Source organism: Dermacentor albipictus, chromosome 1 (genome assembly GCF_038994185.2).
Source record: "Dermacentor albipictus isolate Rhodes 1998 colony chromosome 1, USDA_Dalb.pri_finalv2, whole genome shotgun sequence".
Taxonomy (NCBI): Eukaryota; Metazoa; Arthropoda; class Arachnida; order Ixodida; family Ixodidae; genus Dermacentor; species Dermacentor albipictus.
The window spans coordinates 44,461,279-44,484,675 of NC_091821.1; the positions used below are offsets into that span (position 1 = coordinate 44,461,279).

Genomic DNA, 23,397 nt, shown 5'->3' on the forward strand with positions numbered 1-23,397 from the left:
CGTTTTTTCGTTTGTGTGACTGGTGTCGGCACGGTGGTGTTTGCTTTGTGTGCTGTGTCGAGGTTTCGGTGATCCAATGCGGCACACGGAAACATCGCGTCAAGTTTCTAATGGCGCCGACAGTGCCCGTGCAGACTGCGCTGCGGAATGCCGGCAAATGGGTGCCGGGAGGCCTAAGATTTGTCGCCTTCCGATGTGCTCCCTACCGACGCGGAAAATGTTCTGCCGAGACTTGCGCAGTGGTTGCATTGCGATTCCGGACACCGTCTCATTGACAGTTTCACAGGTGCTGACACTGCTGTACTGGCATGCGCAGAACTCGACGACGGCAAGATCATTCGTCAGGTTTCTGCTGCACCGTCGGAGGATGACCGAGTCGGAAGTTGACGCACCATGTGCTTGCTACGCTGCCGTTGCATGCGGAGCGTGTACGAGCAGTGACTGTGCTTTCAGCTGCCTATAGTGACCGTACGACCCTCTCCGAGATTCAGGCTTATCTGATTGTGCGTAAACTGAACAGCGTGCAACGGCGCATTCACGATTTCTTCAAGCCTACTGCCGAGCCCGAATAAGTGCGTGGAAATAAAGGATTTCATTTTTTTTTCTTAATCTGCTTTTTCGGACACCTGTTTATTCGGACATTTCCGCAGTCCCCGTGAGGTCCGAATAAACGGTCGGCGACTGTATCTCCGGAATGGTGCAACCGAGCGTCGCCATCTTGGTCTCGTTTGAAAGCGCATTTATCAGTCTTCAAATTTGCCGCTTCAGCGATCTCCTCCATACAGAAACGCGTGCATAAAGCAAATGATTGAAGGTTGTGCCGGAGTCTACGATTGGCCGCACCTGCTATGTGACTCCAGCGTGGTTCGCCATTGGTCTGGCGCTTGCTTCGTCTGCTCGGCTCTTTGCACCTCGCGAGTCTGGACGTCTCCACTCGTGGAATCTCGACGTGTCAAAACGGGCGCTATGCGGACATCGCAGTAGCGTGTCCGATCTCAATGCTTGTGAAAGTTTTAGACTCGCGGCTAAGCATTCCGAGCATTCGTGACGCGCACTTCGCGACCAAGATTCACGCGCGGAATCCTCGGACATGCGGCTGAGCTTTTCAGCACTCAGTGTTTCCGAATTCGTGACTAAGCACATCGCGCACGCAATCCTCGGGCACGCGGCTAAACATTTTGCGCATAGGGAGTCTCAGACTCTGCAATCATGCACATCGAGCGCAGACTTCTCGGACCCTCACCTGAGCATTTTGTGCATCGGTGCCACCGACTGCGCGAATATGAACATCGAGTATCGACTCCTCGAGTGCGCTGCTAGGAATTTCGTGCGTCAGCACCTCGGACTGCGCGAATAAGCACGTGGAGTGTCGACTCCTGGAACCCGCGATTAGGCATTTCGCGCGTCAGCACGTCGCACTGTGCGGCTAGGTACTTCGTGCGTCGGCACCTCAAACTGCGCGACTAAGCACATCGCGCGTTGGCTCCTTGCATCTGCGGCTAGGCATTTTGTGCGTCGTCATCTCGGATCCACAACCAAGCATATTGCGCGTCCACTCTATTGTAACGATAGCTCATAGCAATATCTGTCATACCACCCCTTCATAAAGAGAACTCCATCATGAGCTCTGTTCACTAGGCCCCTTGGGCTGGCACACACACCTGGCTGCAGAAGTGATTGGGGCATCATACAAAAGTACAATTCTGGAAAGCACCTAGCAGCTGCATATCTATCACTGGCTCTCTGATCGTAAGTTCTACAGCCATTGTCAAATAAAGATGACTTGGCAGGCTGCTGACATTCGGAGCCTTCATTCAGTAACATGGTCAATTCTACAAAAAAAAAAAACCCATCCTGATTGATTGTACTGGAGATTGCTATCAATTGCGCAGCCTGCGTGTACAGGCTGCCTGAATGTACACTGGAACTATATTGATGCCTACACAAAGTTCTGCACGTTACTTGGTTTGAAACCTAGGCACCATGCTCTTAGTAGAGCAAAAGCAGCAAAGAATGCCCTATAAAAAGAAAAAGGGGGGCGGGGAAGCACACCAGATCAGAGGCCACATGTACAAGAAGCCCCACATCACAAAACACCCCAAAGACTACAAATTTGGTGCCTTTTAGAGAACTGAAGAGAAGGTGAAACTTTTGAGAGCCGTTTTCTCGAAACTGTTTTTCTGCCTTTTTGCTCAGTTTCTGGAGCTGATTTCTTTGTTACCGTTTAACATATTTTGGCTCCGTTTTTTTTGTCACGTTCCTTGGGCTGCAGTGCAGGTCGTGATATTCTTGCTTTCTTATCTTGACCCTTTGCAAGTTTACGATATGGCTATTTTTCTACCCTGAAAGCGTGCTTGATGTGAAGGTAACATAAAATATGGCAATCCAAAAAATTGGTGTTGCGGAAAAAAAAAAAGCACGAATGTCACGACCTTCAGCACGCATTTAGCTATGCAGTCAATACATAACAAGCCTTCTATCATGTTTTTTAAGTTCCCCAGGCTCTCCAGAAAGTAAGAGGGAGAAAAATTCTGTGTAATAAAATTGAATAAAATGTTCTCAAGATATTGCTCTGAAACTTTTGTGGAAGCATCTAGGAGACATTCTAAACATTTGTGCCAATTTCCACCAAAATCCATGAAGAAATAAGGAAGTAGATTTTCGAACCCACGTCCCCCCTTGTTGTTGGCCACGCACAAATGTTTGTCAGTCTAAAGGAATTTACTTTGCTTGTGTGCAGCAACCGTCGCACCATTCTGGATTTGGTGTCGGCCCAGTGACACCATCTCGAGGTGCTAGTCGCCCAGGCCTTGACCAGCTGACTGGTGACGAGGAAGAACTGTGGCGGCAGCGACGGCAGCAGCAGAATGATGAGATGGCGGTGACTGTGGAGCGCACCAGACAGCGCAGAGAAGAGGAGGAGAAGCGTTACGAGCAAATCAAGCAGTCCTCCGCCGCCACGGCTGCTGCCGCCAACGCTGCCGGCCAGCAACAGCAGCAACCGCAGCAGCAGCAGCAGCAGCAGCAGCCCAGTGTGCCTGATGAGTCCACACCTGTGCCTGCTGAAAAGGAAGACCTGGATCAGCGCTCGTGCCATTCAAGCGAGAGCCGGGAGGATGTCCGAGGAGGCACGCTGCTGCCTAGTCGCGAGAGGCCAGATTTTAGGCAGCAGTCGTCGAGTGGATACCAGGTGTGTGTTGTGCTGAGTTCAAGAGTTCTGCATGTTTCTTGTAAGCAATAGTTGTTGCTTTACTAGTGCACTTCTGGTTATCCTGTACAGTGAAATCTCGATATTACGAAGTTCAGGGGACCGCAGTAAATTGTTCGTTGCTCTGAGAGGTCGTTATAGCGAAAGCCCCAAAATTAACCACTAAACCCATCAAAACATCAGTTCATAACTTTTCCTGAGAATAGCTATCCGTGAAAACATTGCTGTTAGTACTTGGCCCGCGCGTTTTCTATTTTCCATAGATTCAGCCGCCATTCACCACCAAAGCATCGTATAATAAGAGTGATGTGCACAACACAGGTGCTGATGCCAAGAAAACTATATTAGACAAAAAGATAGCTCCGTGTTGCCTAAAATGTGCAATGTTTCTTGCCGTTTATTTTTAACATACGTTTCTGTGGACACTGTGGTCTCGCTAGAGGTGGGCACTTAACTATGCCAAAGCGCAAGCATGCATTACGACACCGTCCGGAAAGTGCAAAGTGCGACCGTATGGTATCCCCGCGAGTGTAGAGGTTACACTTCTCCGCGCACTTTCCTAGGAAGTGCCTGTTCCAGTAGCCTGCAAGCTAAATGTATACAAGAATTGAATTAAGTAGCCTTTCCATAGACAAATAAACTTGCATAAAGTTCAACTCAAAAACACGCATACAGTTGAACCCACTTATAACGATACCAATTTTAACAATACAGTCGTCGACTGATTTTCCAGACTCTAAAAATTCGGACATGCCTGATTATTCGGTCAGCTTTGCGGCACCGCCATTCTCCCCATAGACCATAATGTATAACAACTGCCGAAAGTTCGGACACCTTGCAACCTCTCGTCTGATTTTTCGGACACTCCTTGAGCCAACTTGGTCGAGCAACCATGCACCGACTCTGACCGGTGCACGACCTACTGTGGACCGGTGCATGGTTCGACTTGAACGCCATTTTTGTGTTGAACGGAGCCTCCTTGCTGCCCCACGAAGTGGCGATACTGGAAATCCCTGCTTATCATCATCGTTGTGCCTGGTTTGATAGAGTGGCTCTGCAGCAGTTCCGGTTTCAGATTAGTAAGCCATGTCAAGACAATCCAGCAGCTGATTTGTTTCTTCGCGCAAGACGCTGCGAGCAGGCTGCATTTTTCGTTTGGGCGACTTGTGTCGGCACGGCGGTGTTTGCTTTGTGTGCTGTGTCGAGGTTTCAGTGATTCAACGTGGCATAAGTTAACATTGCGTCAAGGGTCCAATGGTGCGAACAGTGCCCGCGCAGACTGTGCTGGGCAATGCCGGCAAGCGGGTGCCAGGAGGCCTAAGATTTGTCGCCTTCCGATGTGCTCCCTACCGACGCGGAAAATGTTCTGCCGAGACCTGCACAGTGGTTGCATTGCGATTCCGGAAACCGTCTCATTTGACAGTTTCATAGGTGCTGACGCTGCTGTATTGACATGCGCAGAACTCAACGACAGCAAGATCATTCGTCAGGTGTCTGCTGCACTGCCGGACGATGACTCTGAGTCGGAAGATGACGCACCATGTGCTACTCTGCCGTCGCATGCGGAGTGTGTGCAAGCAGTGACTGTGCTTTCAGCCGCCTCTAGTGACCGTACGACCCTCTCCAAGATACAGACTTATATGATTGCACGTAAACGGAACAGCGTGCAACGGCACATTCATGATTTCTTCAAGCCTACTGCCTAGCCCGAATAAGTGCATGGAAATAAAGGATTCCATTTTTTTTTTTGTTAATCTGCTTTTTCAGACACCTGTTTATTCGGACATTACCGCAATCCCCGTGAGGTCCGAATGAACGGTCGGCGACTGTATATCGGTTATAACAATGAGAAGCTGCTGCACCGTCGACTTATGTATGTTTTCCATGGTGAAAATAACTCTCTTATTGCAATGCCCCAATGCCGTTTTATTGGTTGTAACGATGAAGTCTGGCTGCTGGGTGTCCAACCTGAAAGGTAGTGAAATGCGAAATCCCCCGAAGAGAACAAAAAGAAACCGAGAAATTCGGGCCGCTGCTTCAACAACTGCCGTGTGCTCATTTTCTGGCATGTTTTCCAGCCATCTCCTCACTCCTCTCTCCTGTCGCCCTTCCACCTCTGCAAACACGAGTGGGCTGTGCCCATAGCTCTAAGCAACCTCTCTCTCCGAAATGAATGCACCGCACCTACTGCGCTGCTCGCATGTTGCTCGCTGGCTCCTCATTCAGAGCAGTTCTGCTAATAGTTTAATTGCTCGTATTCGTCGTTGTTGGTTGCGTCAAAATCGTCCCTGGCCACGAGGTTTCTCAGCCTCGTTTGACTCGCTGCCGAAACGGAAGATAGCTGACGCGCCCGCTGACCATCGGCAATGCACGACGTTGCCCGTGAAAAGAAAGCGCACGGCTGTAGATTGGAAAACTAAGTGCCTCTAACCGAGGTGACGAGAGCAGCGACGATGCGGTAGGGCAGGCTGCCTCAATGTTGTCCTTGGAGGAGGCCCGGCAGATGATTGAATCCCTCCGGGGCTTTGTCCTCGCGAGGAACCTTTCGCTGCACTATGTGGAGCACCTGGATGCCTTTGAGAGGGATGTCTTCCAGCTTCGCGTAAAGCATGCAAGGCTGATGGACATTGGGTTTTCTTGTGTAAGCCAGTGAGAAGTATGTGGCGAGATGCTTGTGGCGATCTGGCCTCAGCTTTTCTTTTGAATTTCTCAAGCTGACAGGCTGCCGTGGCAGCCTTCTCGCAATTTTAAGAAGACTTGTTTGGAGGCAACCAACCTCGGCGGTGCTCGCATATCGCGTGCCACCCATGACCCCTCTTTGCAGTTGTTATAGCTGTGCCATTCTTAACGCCGACACCCGCAGCTTTTTACACGTGATTGGAGCAGCAGGAAGCAGTTGAACGACTGAACACAATCAGCAGCTGGATGGAGGAAGGTGGGGAGAGGCACTAGGCCTCCCCACCATCATAGCTTTCTTACATCAGCTCTGCTATCTCCCTATTTTGATATTTTCACGCAACCCGGTTGTAACAAATGCAATTGTTGTAACCTATCATCACTTATCTGGATTGCCGTAAAAAAATAAAAACTACCAAAAGTACCTTTGTAGCTCCGAAACCAAATTTGCCACTTACGATTAAAAAAAATTCACGCTATAGAAGGTAGGCTGTAAAAAATGAAATGTTTATTTATACATTAAAACCTCGTGAAACCGTACCGCTTAAGGGGGGATGTAGCAATGAACATATTTTTTTTCATTTTTGGCAATAAATTGATGAAATTTGACATGCAGGTAATGATTTTCTGTGCTGATATCATGACTGAAATTAGTTTTGAGCTATTATAGTTAAGAAAAAGCCCATTATGGGCAATAAAGCTATTCGTTTATTTTTTAAATGCCGAAATAAGCACAAAAGCTTTTCTTGAACTTTTCGGTGCATTTTGTCTTACTAACGTCTCTTGCAAAAAAAAACCATTATAAATTTTTTATTAGGTACAGATGAAGATGGATCACGTTATTGCACTCCTCAATGTTTCACGATCTAAGTGCAAAAGACAGAATGATTCTGTCTTCATTCGTTTGTGAAATTGCACTGGGATGACTGAAAGCAACTGCACAAAAAAATGAAAGCTGAGAAAACGGAGCCCAAAGTTTTATTTGCTGGAAACATCAAAATATTTACTTTGATCACCTAAAACCCGCCTGGAATGTAGTCCTTTGCCAGTGAGGACACAATTTCTTTACATTCTGAGGTAATTTTTCGCTTCTTTACAGCAGTCTCGTGTGCCTTCGTGGCCTTTTTGATACGTCGTGCATCCTTTTCAGCAGCCCGCCACAGTGACCACAATCCTGGACTGTATCCCAGTTGCGATGTAATTGTTAGTGCCCTTTCACAGCCAGTATTGAAATGGCAAACTGCATCTGCTACAGCACTGTGAACACTCGGGAGTAAAGCAAACTGATTTTTTTTATTGTAGTGACCAAATGACATTGTTCAGCGACTCGATGGCATTCTGTGTTTTGCCTTGCTCGCATCTTTCAAGGAGTTCTCTTGCAGATAGACGCATATATATAGTGTAGGGGTTGAAGGACGGACTTCGGGATGAAAACAAATTTGGGAAGGTTTATTTTACATTATATACAGAGAGGTGAGACTCAAGTAACAGTCGTACAGTCATTACGGGCCGGCAGCAACTCGGACGCTGCGGCCCGCAGCAAGAAGTTCGAGAGAAGTCAATCAGGGAATGCTCTGGAATGCTCTTCTGCTGCTCCCGGTCTCCGTCTTTTAAACCCTTCGATCTCGGGAAGACGCGTCATGTTCGGCCAATAGGAGAGCCCGCTGAGATGACGCCATCTTGATCCAATGGAAGGCGCTTGTGCGGCGGTGTCACACCCGGCGGCTCACTGCGGTCTTGCCTTGCTGACTTGCAATGCTCCGTCAGCCTAGAGGGTAGGGGGTGACAGCGGACGAAGGCGGACACGCTCAATTACAGCCGTCATGTCACGGCGCATTACAGCCGTCTTGGTTCGAGACCCCCTTTTCTTCCAACAGTGCCGGGCTATCCCCTCGCTTTCTGGAAGACAAGCAGCGAATAGTTCCCCGGCGGCACACAACCTGGGGGCCGCCAACTTGTTTGCACGTGTCTTGCCTCAGGAATGTGGCATCCCTGCTTCTGCATTCCTCAATTAGCTGTGCTGCGATTCGATGTGGTCTGGGGAACTCGAAGTAGCCTCAGGAAACGGCGCCATATCTAACAATAGGTAGGAGTGCTGCTCGAACATGGGCAGGAAGCTGCAGCTTGTGTGCAGGGGCTGGTTGACCTGAGGCCACCGCAGAAATAAACTTGCACCAAAAGTTCACGCCAGTGGGACAGTGCTTGTGGTGCGGCTCATCATAGGTCGGTGTTATATGGTGAAAAGTAGCCATGATGGCCTTTTCCATAGAAGAGTTGACTGTTGGGCTAGTTGGTCGTCCATATTTGAAGTAGTGGCTTAGCGCAAATAAAACCACAGACACAAGGAAGACAGACAATACAGACATAGCAGGCACATCGTTTGGGTTACTTTTTATGGCTAAGTCATAATAATTTGCGAGTTTAATCAAACCCTGCGTTAGGCGGCCCTTCCCACTCAGGCTGAGCTCACGGTCCTTGCTCATGTTTTTCTCAACAAGGCTGCGCAAAGCAGTTCCCATTTTTTTTTTTACATAGGATTCACACACTCTTGTTTGTATATGGGTATGAAACCATACACCTTCTTTTCACTGAGGGCAATGTTAGTGTGGCTATCCCCATCACAAAGTACATTTGTGTAACGGAGCTGGTGTTTCTGAAGGGACGGCTGAAACATTGTTTTTGCCGCAATTATTTGCATTTGCCCTGCACTTGCCTCGGTGTTTTTTTTTTTTTTTTTTGGCCTTGTGGTTGGTGTTCTTCATGCCACCCTGAATAAATACTGTCTCCAGGCTTGGGGCCAAGAGAACATTCGTGGCAATAATTGGAGAGGACACAGTGGTCCAAGACAATGCCAGAATATAATTCAATAACACAGCCAACACCAATGTGCCTTGTGTGGCCCCTTGTCATCCAAGTGCCATCGTAGATCACATCAACATTGCCTGGAGCGCATCTAAGTTCCCTGTATATCTCGTGCACCTTCTTTGCACATTCAGAGTCTATTGTCATGGCTGCTGAGGCAGTGGCAGGGTGACTATGCCTTCGGTGCAGCCTTGAATAGGATTTGTGATGCAGTCCTCGGTCAGAAATGTCGATGTGGGATAAAAACATCATTCAATGTGGCTTGCGTTTTTGCCTACTGACTGCACAGCTCTCGGTGCACGAACGTTCACTTAAGGGGGGACGCGGCAATTGAAGTGGTCGAAATGGTCAAAATTGTCAAAATTTTCGATTTTCCTATTTATTTTTTTTCGCGATCCTTGGACCTTCTTTTACCTCGTGGTGAAATATTATAACAAAATACGCGGTAGAAATTGAGAAAACAGCACTTTCGTAGAGCGCCGTTATCAAAAATTGCGAAAAAATCGGGCCTCGGAGGGCGCCGTCGCACCGCGGATAGCTCGGCTATCCGATGACGCAGCGCCGCCATCTTGGTATCATGGTAAAGAGGAGAGATCGGAGCTCAAGATAGCCGCAGCGCCGTATTTCTCCACCGGAAAATAACACAAGCAAACGCGAGCGAAAGAGAAGTAAAAGCGGCATCGTGATTGGGCGCAGTAGTCACGTGGGGAACATGGAGCGCTCCTATTGGCTGTTGTACATTTGAATTGCCCGTGAAACACACTCGCGCGCATTGGCGCTGCAGCGCCTTGCGCGTTCCGTTCATTGTGCTTGACCGTCGTAGCAGCCAAACTGCCCTAACGCGCGTGTTCCGTGATGAGCCCCAAAGGAGGCAAGTTCCGAACAGCCCATGCTTACGGAAAACGACGAAAGGCGTGGAACAGAGGGCGAAAACTGTCCGCAGAAGCAGATGCCGCTGCCCGTGTCGACGAGGTGCGACCGGCGCACGCGGGTGATCGGGAAAGCGCGTCTGCGTGCAGTGCTGACGATGCGACCGCGTGCGCTGGTGACGACGTGACCGTGGACTGTGTTGACGCGACCATGGGCTGTGCTGTCGACGCGACCGTGGGCTGTGCTGTCGACGCGACCGTCGGCTGTGCTGTCGACGCGACCGTCGGCTGTGCTGACGACGCGACCGTGGGCTGTGCTGACGACGCGACCGTGGGCTGTGCTGACGACGCGACCGTGGGCTGTGCTGTCGACGCGACCGTGGGCTGTGCTGTCGACGCGACCGTGGGCTGTGCTGTCGACGCGACCGTGGGCTGTGCTGACGACGCGACCGTGGGCTGTGCTGACGACGCGACTGGGTGCGGTGGTGATAACGCGACCACGTGCGCTGGTGACGACGCGCCTGCGTGCGCTGGTGAAGGCGCACCCGCGCGTGGTCGTGACGGCAGTGTGACATCGGCGAGAGCGGACGTCGCGTCAAATATTCAGCTGCGAATTTCAGCACCAATTCTCACGAACGAAGAGATTGCGAAACGAGCGGATACAAGAGCGGATGTTTTGAATGCGCTGGCATCTACCTCTGCAACAAAGAGGAAATTTCAACTTTTGAAAGAAGGAGAGTGTGCTGACGACGTGGTTCCCGAGTCATCATTTTTCATTGTACATAAAGCACTCTTAAACGAGCTGCTATGTGCAGCAAGCTGCACTCAGTGCGGGAAAACGCCAATTCGTGTTGAAACTGGGCTATGCCTTGGGCTTGCGACAAAAATGGAACTGTTGTGTGACGACTGTGGGGTGATAAGCAAAAAGTGGTCATCCCCAAGATGTGCTGGCACTCAGAAGATCAACCCTTTTGAGGTGAACGTTCGTGCACAGAGAGCTGTGCAGTCAGTAGGCAAAAAGCAAGCCACACTGAATGATGTTTTCTCCCACATGGACATTTCTCATCGAGGACTGCATCACAAATCCTATGCAAGGCTGCACCGTAGGCACAGTCACCCTGCCACTGCCTCAGCAGCCATGACATTAGAGTCCGAAAGTGCACAGAAGGTGCGCGAGATCTACAGGGAACTTGGATGTGCCCCAGGCAACATTGATGTGATTTATGATGGCACTTGGATGACAAGGGGCCACACAAGTCACATTGGTGTTGGCTGTGTTATTGAATTATATTCTGGCCTTGTCTTGGACCACTGTGTCCTCTCCAATTATTGCCATGGATGTTCTCTTGGCCCCAAGCCTGGCGACAGTATTTATTCAGAGTGGCATGAAGAACACCGACCACAATGCCAAAAAAACACAGAGGCAAGTGCAGGGCAAATGGAAGTAATTGCGGCAAAAACCATGTTTCAGCGGTCTCTCCAGAAACACCAGCTCCGTTACACAAATGTCCTTTGTGATGGGGATAGCCGCACTTATATTGCCCTCAGTGAAGAGAAGGTGTATGGTTTCATACCCATACACAAACAAGAGTGTGTGAACCACGTGAAGAAAAGAATGGGAACTGCTTTGCGCAACCTTGTTGAGAAAAACAAGAGCAAGGACCGTGAGCTCAGCATGAGTGGAAAGGGCCGCCTAACGCAGGGTTTAATTAAAAAACTCACAAACTATTATGGCTTAGCCATAAAAAGCAACCCAAATGATGTGCCTGCTATGGAAAAGGCCATCATGGCCACTTTTCACCATGTAACATCGACCGATGATGAGCCGCATCACGAGCACTGTCCCACTGGCGTGAACTCTTGGTGCAAGTTCAATTCTGCGGTGGCCTCAGGTCAACCAGCCCCTGCACACAAGCTGCAGCTTCCTGCACATGTTCGAGCCGCACTCCTGCCTATATATAAACGTCTATCTGCAAGAGAACTCCTTGAAAGATGCCAGCAAGGCAAAACGCAGAATGCCATTGAGTCGCTGAACAATGTCATTTGGTCACTCCAATCAAAAAATCAGTTTGCTTCACTCCTGAGTGTTGAAAGTGCCGTGGCAGATGCAGTTTGCCGTTTCAATGCTGGATGTGAAAGAGCACTGCAAACAATTACGTCGCAACTCGGATACAGTCCAGGATCGTGTTCACTGCGGCGGGCTGCTGAAAAGGATGCACGACGCATCAAAAAGGCAATGAAGGCACATGAAACTGCTGCAAAGAAGAGAAAAATTACCTCAAAATGTAAAGAAAATGTGTCCTCACTGCCAAAGGACTACATTCCAGGCGGGTTTTAGGTGCTCAAAGTAAATATTTTGATGTTTCCAGCATATAAAACTTTGAGCCCTGTTTTCTCAGCTTTCACTTTTTGTGCAGTTGCTTTCAGTAATCCCAGTGCAATTTCACAATGAATGAAGACAGAATCATTCTGTCTTTTGCACTTTGATCGTGAAACATTGATGAGTGCAGTAAAGCTGTCCATTTTCATCTGCACCTCATAAAAAAATTTATAATGAGTTTTTTGCAAAGGTCGTTAGTAAGACAATGTGCACAGAAAAGTTCAAAAAAAGCTTTTGTGCTTATTTCGGCATTTAAAACATAAACGAATAGCTTTATTGCACATAATGGGCTTTCTTGAACATGCTGGTATGAAAATCTTAACAAATTTATGTGTAATTAATTAATTAGGGGGATGACCAGGGGATGACCATAAGAGGATGTCAAGTGTTCTAACTCAAGAACTATAATAGATAGCTCAAAACTGATTTCAGTTATGATGTCAGCATAACAAAGCACACCTGCATGCCAAATTTCGTCAATTTATTCCCATAAATAAAAATTTTTTTTCATTGCCACGTCCCCCCTTAAAAAGGGTTGATCTTCTGAGTGCCAGCACTTCTTGGGGATGACTGCCTTTTGCTCATCACCCCACAGTCATCACACAACAGTTTCATTTTAGTCACAGGCCCAAGACATGGTCCAGTTTCAACACAAATTAGTGTTTTTTCTCACTGATTGCAGCTTGCTGCAGAGAGAAGCTTGCTTAAGGGAGGACATGAGTCTTAAAGGCCGAAAATCGCAAGAAGAATTGACTTTTTGAAGCTGACATTTTCGGAATCGAACCATTCTTGCACTAATTTGCGAAGTTTCGTGCTCGCTTATCATTATTTTCGCCGCAAATTCAATTTGTAACATGCCTGTGAGGTGAATTGGAGCACAAATTTAAGCAAAAATGGCACTTTTTCCACGTTGAACGGTTGCTGTTGCACGGGGGTTATCGTGGCTGTCTTGGTCTCATTTGAAAGAGCCGCCCTTCACCTTTAGTTTCCCGCCGTCGCTGGCTGTCCTTGCTCATTGGCTTTCTAGAAAAAAAAACACGTCATCAAGATGTACCAACGCGCGATTGTATTGGCTGCTCGGCGCATGTGGTAGTCTGGGCACCTGATTGGCGTAGCGGCCTTCCCGTCGTCTGCTTCACGCTGTCGAGACGCGGACAAGCGCGTGCCATTTTGTCTTGGTGTTGTTGACTGACTGCAGCTATGGTTCGGCCGATCGAGAAGTTCAGCACCAAGAACAAATTTGGTAAGTGAGTAAGGCGATCGCTATTGGAGAACTTCAAGAAGCGTCCCAGAATGACTCGGGACGAGGATGAAGCGGTTGCCGCTGCCACCATGGTAGGCCTAACAGACGCTAGACCCACGAGCTCGTCAGTTGCCGACAGCATCGCGGAGAGCGGCCGTGTGCGTCTTGACACGCAAATTTTGCTGCCACAACAGTTGGAGGATGAGAAGAAGGAAGCAGAAGGGAAACTTAAGGAAATGTCATCCGTCGCGGTGACAGAGTGAAAGTGAAATCTTATCGCTAAACGCGCCGACGCCGTGGTTACCCCCCCCCCCCCATGACGAAATGGCCTTCACCATTGTGCACTTGGTGGTGGTGAACGCATTGACATTGTGTTTACAGTGCAAGAAGTGTAAGGGAGATGCGCATATCATGAGAGGTGAGCGGGAATACGGTCTTGCCGTCAAGCTTCAGCTCGTGTGTATGAACTGCGGTGATGTATCGTCAAACTGGACTTCGCCGCGCGTCGATGGAGATGAAAAGATCAGTCCATTTACCGTGAGCCTGCTCGCCGCACCTGAAGAAAAGGCACACGGACGCAAACCGTCAATCTGGCTACATGCCTGGTGCATATTAGCCCATTAGGAGTGTACATACCATGATATCTTTAACTGTATAGAGCTAAATAAAGTATCAACCATTTTTTCTCGTTTTCTCAGAAGACAGATTTTGGCCACTTCCTTGGTTTGCTGCTTTGATATCTTTGGACCTAGGACAGCTAGGGCTACAATTTCTTTTGCAGCATAAGCTATATGTGCAGATAAAGCAGCGCTGAAAGCGGATTTTTCATTCACAGCACGAAAAATTTTTTTAGTTTAAAAATATTGTTTTTCATTATGCATAAACAATGAACTTCGTTGCGCTGTAAATTGAGAAGTAGTTGTTTAATTTTAAATCTGCTTGCAGCGCTGTATTCCTTATGCGTTCTAGTATCTATCCATGTGTTAATAACAATGTTATGTTAAAAATATATTTTTTATTGTTTCAGCAAACAATAGAATGATTACTAATTATCTCAGGAAATAATTGACCTATTTAAAATAGAATTACATATTTGAAATCAGCTCAAGAAACTGAAGTCTGTGCAGTCTCATTTAATTTGGTTATGACATAAGTGACATCTTTACAACCCGTGTCCCCTCTTAAGGGGGGAGGAGGGGATCAGAATTAACTTCTTTGTTTCTTGACAGAAAAGGCTGAAATTTGGCACACACACTGCACATTGCAATAAAGAGACAAATCTAAAGTTTCATTAGGATATCTTAATTAGTTGTTTTATAAGAATTTATGGGTTCCTTGCTTGTGGAAAGCCTGGCACAGTAACGAAACATGATAAGGAGCTGGGAATACTTTGCATGTTTGCCCAGGTGTCTAATCTACATCAAGACAGTGTTTGATTTTTTTTTTTAGTGCGCTAATAATTTTTTGCTCAACATAACATGCACGTGACTGTGCTTCACTGCATGGAGCCATGTAGTAATTGTGAAATAATTAAACAATGGAAAGATAAAGAAAGATTTCAAGACTGTCTTTAAGTACAGCACAGCTTGTGGATCACAGCAAAACAAACTGGGCTAAAATCGGTCCAGCCATTGTTGTGCTACGCTTTCCACGAGCGAGGTGATTGACAAAAAAGATGCAATTGAGAAAACTTGGCTGCAAAGTTTTAAAAGCACTGCAAATTTATTAAAGTGCACCAGGGCTGTAATATTTTTAATCATTGCTGTCAGGCATCTTCTTACACCTTTGCCTCATTGTTTGGTGGGCTTTGGATGCCTTCTTCAGGCGTTCTTTATCCTGTTCTTGCGCCGTCTGGAGTAGTGCATGACAACCATTTTCATTGCCAGACCGAGCCTGGTATCGCAGTGTACAGCCACAGAACGCTGTTGGCATCTTGGGCACAGAGCTTTAGCGATCAAAGAGTTCATCGCGGAAACAGGCATAGTAATGAACTAACAGTCCCAAGGGGCCGAAATTTGTTCTTGGCATTCCTGCTTCCGCGCAGTCGCGGACACTGCGCGAAGGGAGTCGCGAACACTGCATGCCTGCGCTTCTGCAGTCACCGCTGACACAAAACGCGGCTCGTGGCGCGTCTGAATCGTGCGACGATTCGTCTGGTGAGCCTCGAGTCACCATACAGTATGTAGCTCGTCGACGGTTGGGGCTCACTCGCAGGCTGCGTGTCCCTATCGCACGATGCATCGGAAACGCACACCATCTCTGCCGGCGATTGAGACCTTCGACCCGCGTCGCCTCCAACAACACGAGCTCGCTTGCCGACTCGCGCGGCCGTACGCACAGGTGCGAGAGCCTCCGTTGGCACGTCTTCCGGTGTTATCAGTGTCGATGTGACAGTGCGATTGTCGGCTTTGCTGCTGGAATCGCACGGTGCAAGATAACGCGGCACGTTATCCGCGTGTTCAGTCGGGTTCTCCGCTTCCCCGGCTGGCCACCGTCTTTTTCTCGCCGTAGGAGGCTTGCGCTTCCGTTTTCCGAAGGCATGCTTCATTTAAAAGTTATTTTCAAACGTGCGAAGATCCATCACTGAGCTAGGAGCTTTTATAAATCCGAATTCTGCGAGTGTCAAACGAAGAAAGACGCCGGCGTGGTTTTCAAAGCAGACAACTGCGGAACGCCATGGTTGCCAGCTTCCACGCTGCTGCAGCAGCAACCAATGGCGAGGCGCCTTTCAGTACGGCAACCAATCGGAGGCCCGCTTTCATCGCAGGGCCCGTGTGACTGCCTCTAGCAGACCCGCGCTTCTTTTGTGTTTGTGTGTTCGTTAAAAGATGGCGACGACCGAAGAATTCAGAAACGGAATGGCGAAACTTCGAGCTTTTGAACGATACCAAGATGGCGGCGTTCAGTGGCGGGAAAGACGAGTTAGGGCTCCGTGAACTGCGGTGATTTTACGCGATTTAAAGCTGTTTTCTCGCCCTACGCACTGATAAATTAATTTTTTTCGGGCACTTTTAGCGCGTTTTCAGTCGAACCATTTTGATACAATGTAGATTAGGCATTGCAGATACCGAAACGCGTCGTTGCCAAAAATCGATCTTTTTTGCGATTTTCGCGATGTGATCCCCGCGCCCCCCCTTAAGAGTGCTTTATATACAATAAACAATGATGACTCGGGAACTTCTTCGTCTGCACTCTCTCCTTCTTTCAAAAGCTGAAATTCCCTCTTTCTTGCGAAAGCGCATTCAATGACGGTGCATTCAAAACATCCGTTCTGGTCTCGTTCGTTCCGCAATCTCTTCATTCGTGAGAATTGGAGCTGAAATCCGCAGGTATTGGATGCGACGTCTGCTCTCGCCGATGTCACATTGCCGTCACAACCGCACGCGGTCGCGTTATCGCCATTGCACACGGTTTCATCTTCAACACAGCCCACGGTCACGTTATCAGCACTGCTCGCAGACGCGATTTCCTGATCACCCGCGTGCGCCGGTCGCACCTCGTCGACACGGGCGGCGGCATCCCCTTCTACGGTTAGCTTTCGCCTTCTGTTCCATGCCTTTCGTCATTTTCTGTATGCGTGGGCCGGAACTTGCTTCCGTTGTGGCTCATCATGGAACATGTGCGTTAAGGTAGTTCGGCTGCCACCATGGTCAAGCACAATGAACGAAATTTGCAAGGCGCTGCTGCGCCAATGTGCACGAGTGCATTTCACGGGCAATTCAAAGGTACAACAGACAATAGGAGTGCTCCATGTTCCCCACGTGCCTACTGCGGCCAATCACGATGCCGTTTTTAACTCGTTTTCGCTCGCGTTTGATGGTTTTTTTTTTGGTGGGGAAGTACCGCGCTGTGGCTATCTTGAGTTCCGATCTCTCCTCTTTACGATACAAAGATGGCGACGCTGCGTCATCAGATAGCCAAGCTATCCTTGGTGGGACGGCGCCTTCCGAAGTCCGATATTTTTGCAATTTTTGATCACGGCGCTCTAGGAAAGTGCTATTTTCTCGATTTCTACCACATATTTTGTTATATCATTTCACCATGAGGTAAAAGAAGGTCCGAGAATTGCGAAAAAATAAATTAATCGGAAAATTGAAAATTTTGACCAATGCCAGTAGTAAAGTCGAATTCCTGACTCAGTGGCCATTGAACATGTTTTGTATCCGTAAACTGTACCAGCCTATTGCGTACGTATTGGTTAACATGTAGTGTTTCCACTTTTCATTGCATAAACACGGTGCTGCATCGTCTCCATCTGGTTGCCCGACAGAACAAGCCTCAGAGATCAGAACAATGACCTCGAAGCGCCCCGAGTGTTTGTGCGTGTGAAGCCACATCAACATAAACATAATTTCAAAGCCGTGCCAGAGAGCGTTATGACATCGTGCAAACAAGGACTCGCGTCATGCCGAAGCTAGGATAAAAAAAAGACACCGGGTGCTCAGCATAAAAGAAAGATACATCGTTCGTTCTATCGAAAGTGACACGAAGAAGTCAGCGCTGACATGTGACAGGGATCTGCTGTTGACTGTGGTGTGTGGCGTTTAGGATGCGAGGTTGCTTGGCAGCGCTGCTGCGACGACGAATAGATGTCGGTTACGAGGTTAGACTTTTCGTCATCGTTGCCTCTGTTGTTGCCGAAGTGTCGAGTAGCAAAAAGCGATGAGGACGACACGGAAAGCGACAGCACGGGTGGGTGATTCAAGCTTGACAGTGGCAAAAGCTGTACGTTACGTCAGCCTCATGAGTGCAATCGTCATGACGAGAACAGCACCCCGAAATTGAAAAGGTGCCCCATGACTTCTGCAGCGCTACCGTGCGCGGGCATGGAGAATACCTAACGCGAACGAGGAATCTCCCGTGCGAGGGTTTGCCAAAAAGAGGGGGCTGGCTGAAAACTAGCTTGCAGCTTCAGTAAGTTTGAGGCCGCTATCGTCGCTTTTAGGGCGCCACGGCATCAAACAAAAATAACACTTTTGTCGCAAGAAGTGAATAAATACTGCATGTTTTTTCCCCTTTCATCGCACTCGGAATTTTGTTTTTGACAGATAAGTGGGCGATCTCACGCTATTTCGGTTAAACAGTACTACCGTTTAGTACCTACTTTTTCCGAGCTCCGGCCAACTACGATTTAACGCGGTTTCACTGCACAACTAATGGCTGCAGTGCCACATGTTTAATTTTTTTTTTCTTTGGGTAGTTGACTTTTTTTTTCTTTGGGTAGTTTCTGCCAGAGTAAACAGTGTGTGCGTTATTTCTTGAGAAAAAAATGTGGCTCTTTCTGTGCTTAATTCTGTTTTTTTTTTTTTTGAGGGTAAGTCAAATTGTAAAATACTATTTTTTTTTCGACAAAGGTGTGCTTATTATCTGGGTTCAGCTGTATCCATGTAAGCCTCTCTTTTACCATATAAATTTCTTGGAGCAGCCCTTGAATAGATTCACTTTTGCCTTTTTCAGCAGAATTATCAGCGGCCATTCAAGAATATGCCTCCACGATTTCTCAAGAAGGCTGAAATGCAGCGCCAGCAGCAGCTACGTCAGCAGCAACAGCAGCAGCAGCAGCAGCAACAGCAGCAACAGCAGCAGCAGCAGCAGCAGCAGCAGCAGCAGCAGCAGCAGCAGCAGCAGCAGCAACAGCAGCAGCAGCCACAGCAGCAGCAGCAGCAGCAGCCACAGCAGCAGCAGCAGCAGCCACAACAGCAGCCACAGCAACAACCACAGCAACAGCCACAGCAACAGCCACCGCAAACAAGTGCTGGCATGGCTCCACCGCAGACCTCCTCGAGCGTGGGAGGCATGGGCGGTGTGAGCTATGACCCTCGTTGGGTGGCCATGGGAGCTGGAGGACCCTACCTGGGTCAACTGGGTATGGGCCCTTTGAAAGCTCTCGGTGGCCAGCGCCCCCCAGAGCCAGAGGGGGGCACCTCTTACTCCAGTGCCGAGGATCGGCCCTATGAGGCTCGGGAAGCTCGGCCACTGGAGTGCTGGCCTCCTGGGGCTGGACGTCCTGCTCCCCCACAGGCAGACCGGCCCCCACAGGCTCTGGCTCCACCCATGGCACCGCCACATGTGCCGCCAGGTAAGGGCACTGTTCTGATGTATGCAATAGTCATTTTGAAAGGCTTATCTCTGAAACAAAATTTATTGGTAATGGGTGTTTTTGACCTGTTAACAGGTCAAAAATTTTCATGCGTGCTAGAATAGAGTATGGCCATAAATATGTTACCCTATTGCCATCGGCATTTTAAAGTGGCCGCCTTGTATGCGCTTTGAGCCTAGCTACCGTAGCTTTCTCCATGTGCTGTAGTATGTGTGCTTAGGCAATGCTTCCATTGGCTTAGGTTAGTGCACCGTCCGTTTTCCCGTTTTCTGCGTTTGCTCTATCAGCGTGGAAGTGCCGACTGCAATGACATGCCGAATTCATCACGATGCCGTAATTAAAAGGAAACCGATCACATGTGCAGAGATAACGGAAATAGGGCTGCATCATGGGCGTTTGGAGTTCTCGAAACTTGCATGCCGGACTGGCGCAATCAGGAAAGGCGTTTTACTCCGGCAGCTGCTACTTATGTCGTGGCCGAGCGGCCCCTATCTGCAAAGCGGTCTGCGACGGAGACGAGAGTCTATGCATGTAGACTTTCGTCCGACCGTAGACGATACGTATCCGGCCGATACAGCTGATAAAACTACTATCTTTACTTTTCATATAGCTGTCTAATTTGCTATCGTAATCGATGCTTCCCCTTTCGAGCAAAATTTAGTTTTTTTATTTATTGCTATAATAGTGCATGGGGAGTCATTCTTTTGTTTTTTCCAAATGAAAGTTGTATTTCTGTATGAAAGAATGAGGTGTGCGGTACTGTAAAGGACTTTTTTTTAGGTCACGGCAAACAGGTGCGCGTTACAATTGAGGGCGCATTAAAATAGAGTAAATACCGTAATCTGACGGCCATTTTCTCAGGCCATAACTAGCGAGTGCTATGAAAGCGTAGGTGGGGAAGTTTATCACTGTCAGAGGATCTGGGTGTGAAATCAGGGGAAGAGTGCCACTAATTTCTGGAGTAAGGAAAAAAGGTTTAGTTTATCACTTTGCGACTGTGTGAATCTTGTTTAACTTCAATTTTACCTTTCAGGTGGCCCATATGACAGCTGGCGACCATCTGTGGCACCTGTGTACTATGGTGGCCAGGTTGCCGACTTCGGCAGGAATGCTCCCAGCTATGAGCAGCGGTTGGATTTCCCTCCAAAGAGGGCAGACAAAGAGGATGTGCCTTTTGACTGCCGCTCACGTGGGGATTCATTTAGAAAGTGAGCATACTTTGATTTTTTGCTGCAGTCTATTCATTTTAAAATTTAACTTCGGCTTGTCATGCATCTGCATGAATAATTTGAATCGTTGCTTTTTTTTTTCTTTAAGAATGTACTTTTAACCTGGTTCCAGAAATTGCTAGCTCCACTCATTGAATTATGAAAGCTGTCTTAGATAAATTGAGAGCCAATATATTTTATTGGTTCCTTTCCCTTAGTTCTAGTCCTTTATCATGCACTGTTCACGGCTGGCCGTTCTTGGTGATAACGCAAGTGAATTGTTATTAGGACCACTAATTAGTGCAAGAAGGAAGAGAACTAAAGGAAATCATTAGTTTATTTCAGCCCAGGTTTCTTCCTGGGCTGCAACTGGCTGTAAAACTGCTATGAAAGCACAGTAATAAAACTCTCGATTCACCCTCTTGTCCCTTCAAACAGGCGTAAACATATAGGGGTCCTGAACCACTGCTTGGCTTGGTGGAAAAATACAGTTTGCGGATAGCATATGTTGCTGTGAGAATCTTGGCCAAATCTTTTTCTTTCGTTCGTGGTGCACAGAGCTTTTATGCTGAGCACGAGGTCAGTTTTCTGAAGCCCTCTTTTCAACAGAAGCCTGCTCCTCACTCTTTTCTGGATGCTTTATTTTGTAATTGACGGGTTCCCATACGCATAGCTATTGGCCTGTAGCGGTTGTCAATCAAGAAGGGTGTTTGGATCTGTGTGCTTTCTACTGTTACTGTGTATGTATACTTATTATGCAATTAAATAAACAGGCTGAAGGAAGCGAAAATCTGCTTTCAAATATTGGTGATACTTAATTCCGGAAGATGTCTATCGTCTGCTCATGACCTGCCGTGGCTGCCCACCAAGGAATTAAAATTTAGCCGCCTTGCTTCTTGGTGTTGTAGCCATCCGCTCTCACTAATTTAGACTAGTTTTGAATGCTCAACTAGCCTCAAACCACACTAACATAAGGTCAGACTATACGTATGCTTGCCAGTGTGTGCTCATTCCTGGCTGCTCCTGATTAAGGGAGGACGCGGGGATCAGATAGTGAAAACTGAAAAAAAAAAAATTTTTTTTTGGCAACAACGCGTTTCGATATCTGCAATGCCTAATCTACGTTGTATCAAAATTGTTTGGCTGAAAACGCACTAGAAGTGTCAGAAAATTCATCTTTGCGCAGGGCGAGAAAACAGCTTTAAATAGTGTTCGTGGAGCCCTAACTCTTTCCCGCCACCGAACACTGCCATCTTGGTATTGTTCGAAAGCTCGAAGTTTCACCATTCCATTTCTGAATCTTCGGTCGTCGCCATCTTGTAACAAGCGCACAAACACAAAAGAAGCGCGGGTCTGCTTGAGGTGGTCACACGGGCCCCTTCGATGAAAACTGGCATCCAATTGGTTGCCGTACTGAAAGGCGTCTTGCCATTGGTTGCTGCTGCGGCAGCGGGCAAGCTGGCAACCACAGCAGACCGCAGTTGTCTGCTTTGCAAACCACGCCGGCGGAGTTGCCTTGGCTCGTCGGAATAGTTTTTTTGTTTGTTTTGTTCAGTAGGCACCGCAGATGCGCGTTAAACCACGGAGCATGAGAGTTGGATATAATGGCGTTTCTGAGTGATGAATTCATTAATTAAAAAATTGACTTTTCTTTGAATGAGGTCCAATTTCCATCAATGTTGCGCATGTAGACACTTGAAATGAAGTGAGTATAGGCTTAAAGAAGGGAATTGCGCTAAAGAAGACACGGACGAGTAAGGACATGGACGGGCGCAAACTCGCGACTGATTTTATTCAGAAGGAACACAAATATATATACCTAGATTCTTAAAGTATAGGTATTGGTGTACCGGCATTCTATCAAATAGGCTAACATAATCTCTGATTCGCGTTTATCGAACTGATTTGTTCCTTTTTGCTCAGAGGGAAAAAATATTTCGATGAAGCTTTTTCAAAGAAAGCTCCACAATGGCTGAATATTCAGTAATACCTCATTAATTTGTAAAAACCGGAAAATATTTCCTAGATACTCAAAGTTGCAGAAATTGCAGTTAGAAGTTGAGTTCTACCTAAAAAAATTGCCGCTAGTGACCAGCTTTTCAACAAAAGCTTTTAAACTGGCTCTTTGTAAAGGTATCAAAGAAAAAAAATAACATAGCAGAGATATAAACCAGCTAAGGTTTTTGGCCCTGACATTTTATTCGGTGCATAAAAAGAGTGTAAGGCTGGTGTGCTTCGTGGTAGCACTTGCACATAGAAAGGTGTCCTCGATTTTTCGAGATAAGCGAGTTAAGTGTTGCTGTAATTTTGAATGTATTGGCACTTGTAATGAGGTGCCCGCAGCAGCATCCATGAATACGCCATGGGCATGAACTATTTGTTGGCCAGCACTTTTTAGGCTGAAGCAGTAGGCGAACCTTTGTAATGGATCAATTGTGACAACGGTATCACTAAGCCACCTGTAAAATGTAAAAACATTTGCACACAGTCAGTGCAAGCATGACCAGAAAGTGCTCTTGCGCCGAGTCTTTGGCATGCCAACTCGTGCAGAAGCAACCCTGACTTAATAGACACATTCAAAAAGTGTTTGTCGATGAGTCTCCTTTCTTGTGCCTGACACCTACTAATATGCACAGTAAAACTTTCCTAGACAGATGCAGCTTTAGGGAAACTTAGTACAAGTAATACCGGATTTACTCGCATAATGATCGCACTTTTTTTGTCAGAAAAATTGAAGCAAATTCAGGGGTGCGATCATTACGCGGGTTAAATTTCTCGGGAAAAAAAAAAAATTTTTTTTTTGCCGCGTTTGCTGCGGGATGCGAGATTGCGGGTCCGGGACACCAAAACA

At 47.5% G+C, this 23,397-nt stretch overlaps 1 protein-coding gene across 9 annotated transcripts in view; it reads left to right on the forward strand.

The window, feature by feature from the left end:
- Positions 1–23,397, forward strand: part of LOC135906186 (protein PRRC2A-like) — a 181,214-nt gene that overhangs the window by 62,177 nt on the left and 95,640 nt on the right. For 8 of the 9 annotated variants that reach the window (XM_065437452.2, XM_065437469.2, XM_065437478.2 and 5 more), the window contains exons 10-12: positions 2,741–3,190; positions 18,696–19,317; positions 20,372–20,546. In XM_065437452.2, the coding sequence (XP_065293524.1) occupies positions 2,741–3,190; positions 18,696–19,317; positions 20,372–20,546 (1,247 nt within the window). The remainder of the gene's footprint in view (positions 1–2,740; positions 3,191–18,695; positions 19,318–20,371; positions 20,547–23,397) is intronic. The other variant, XM_065437455.2, reaches the window with a different exon arrangement.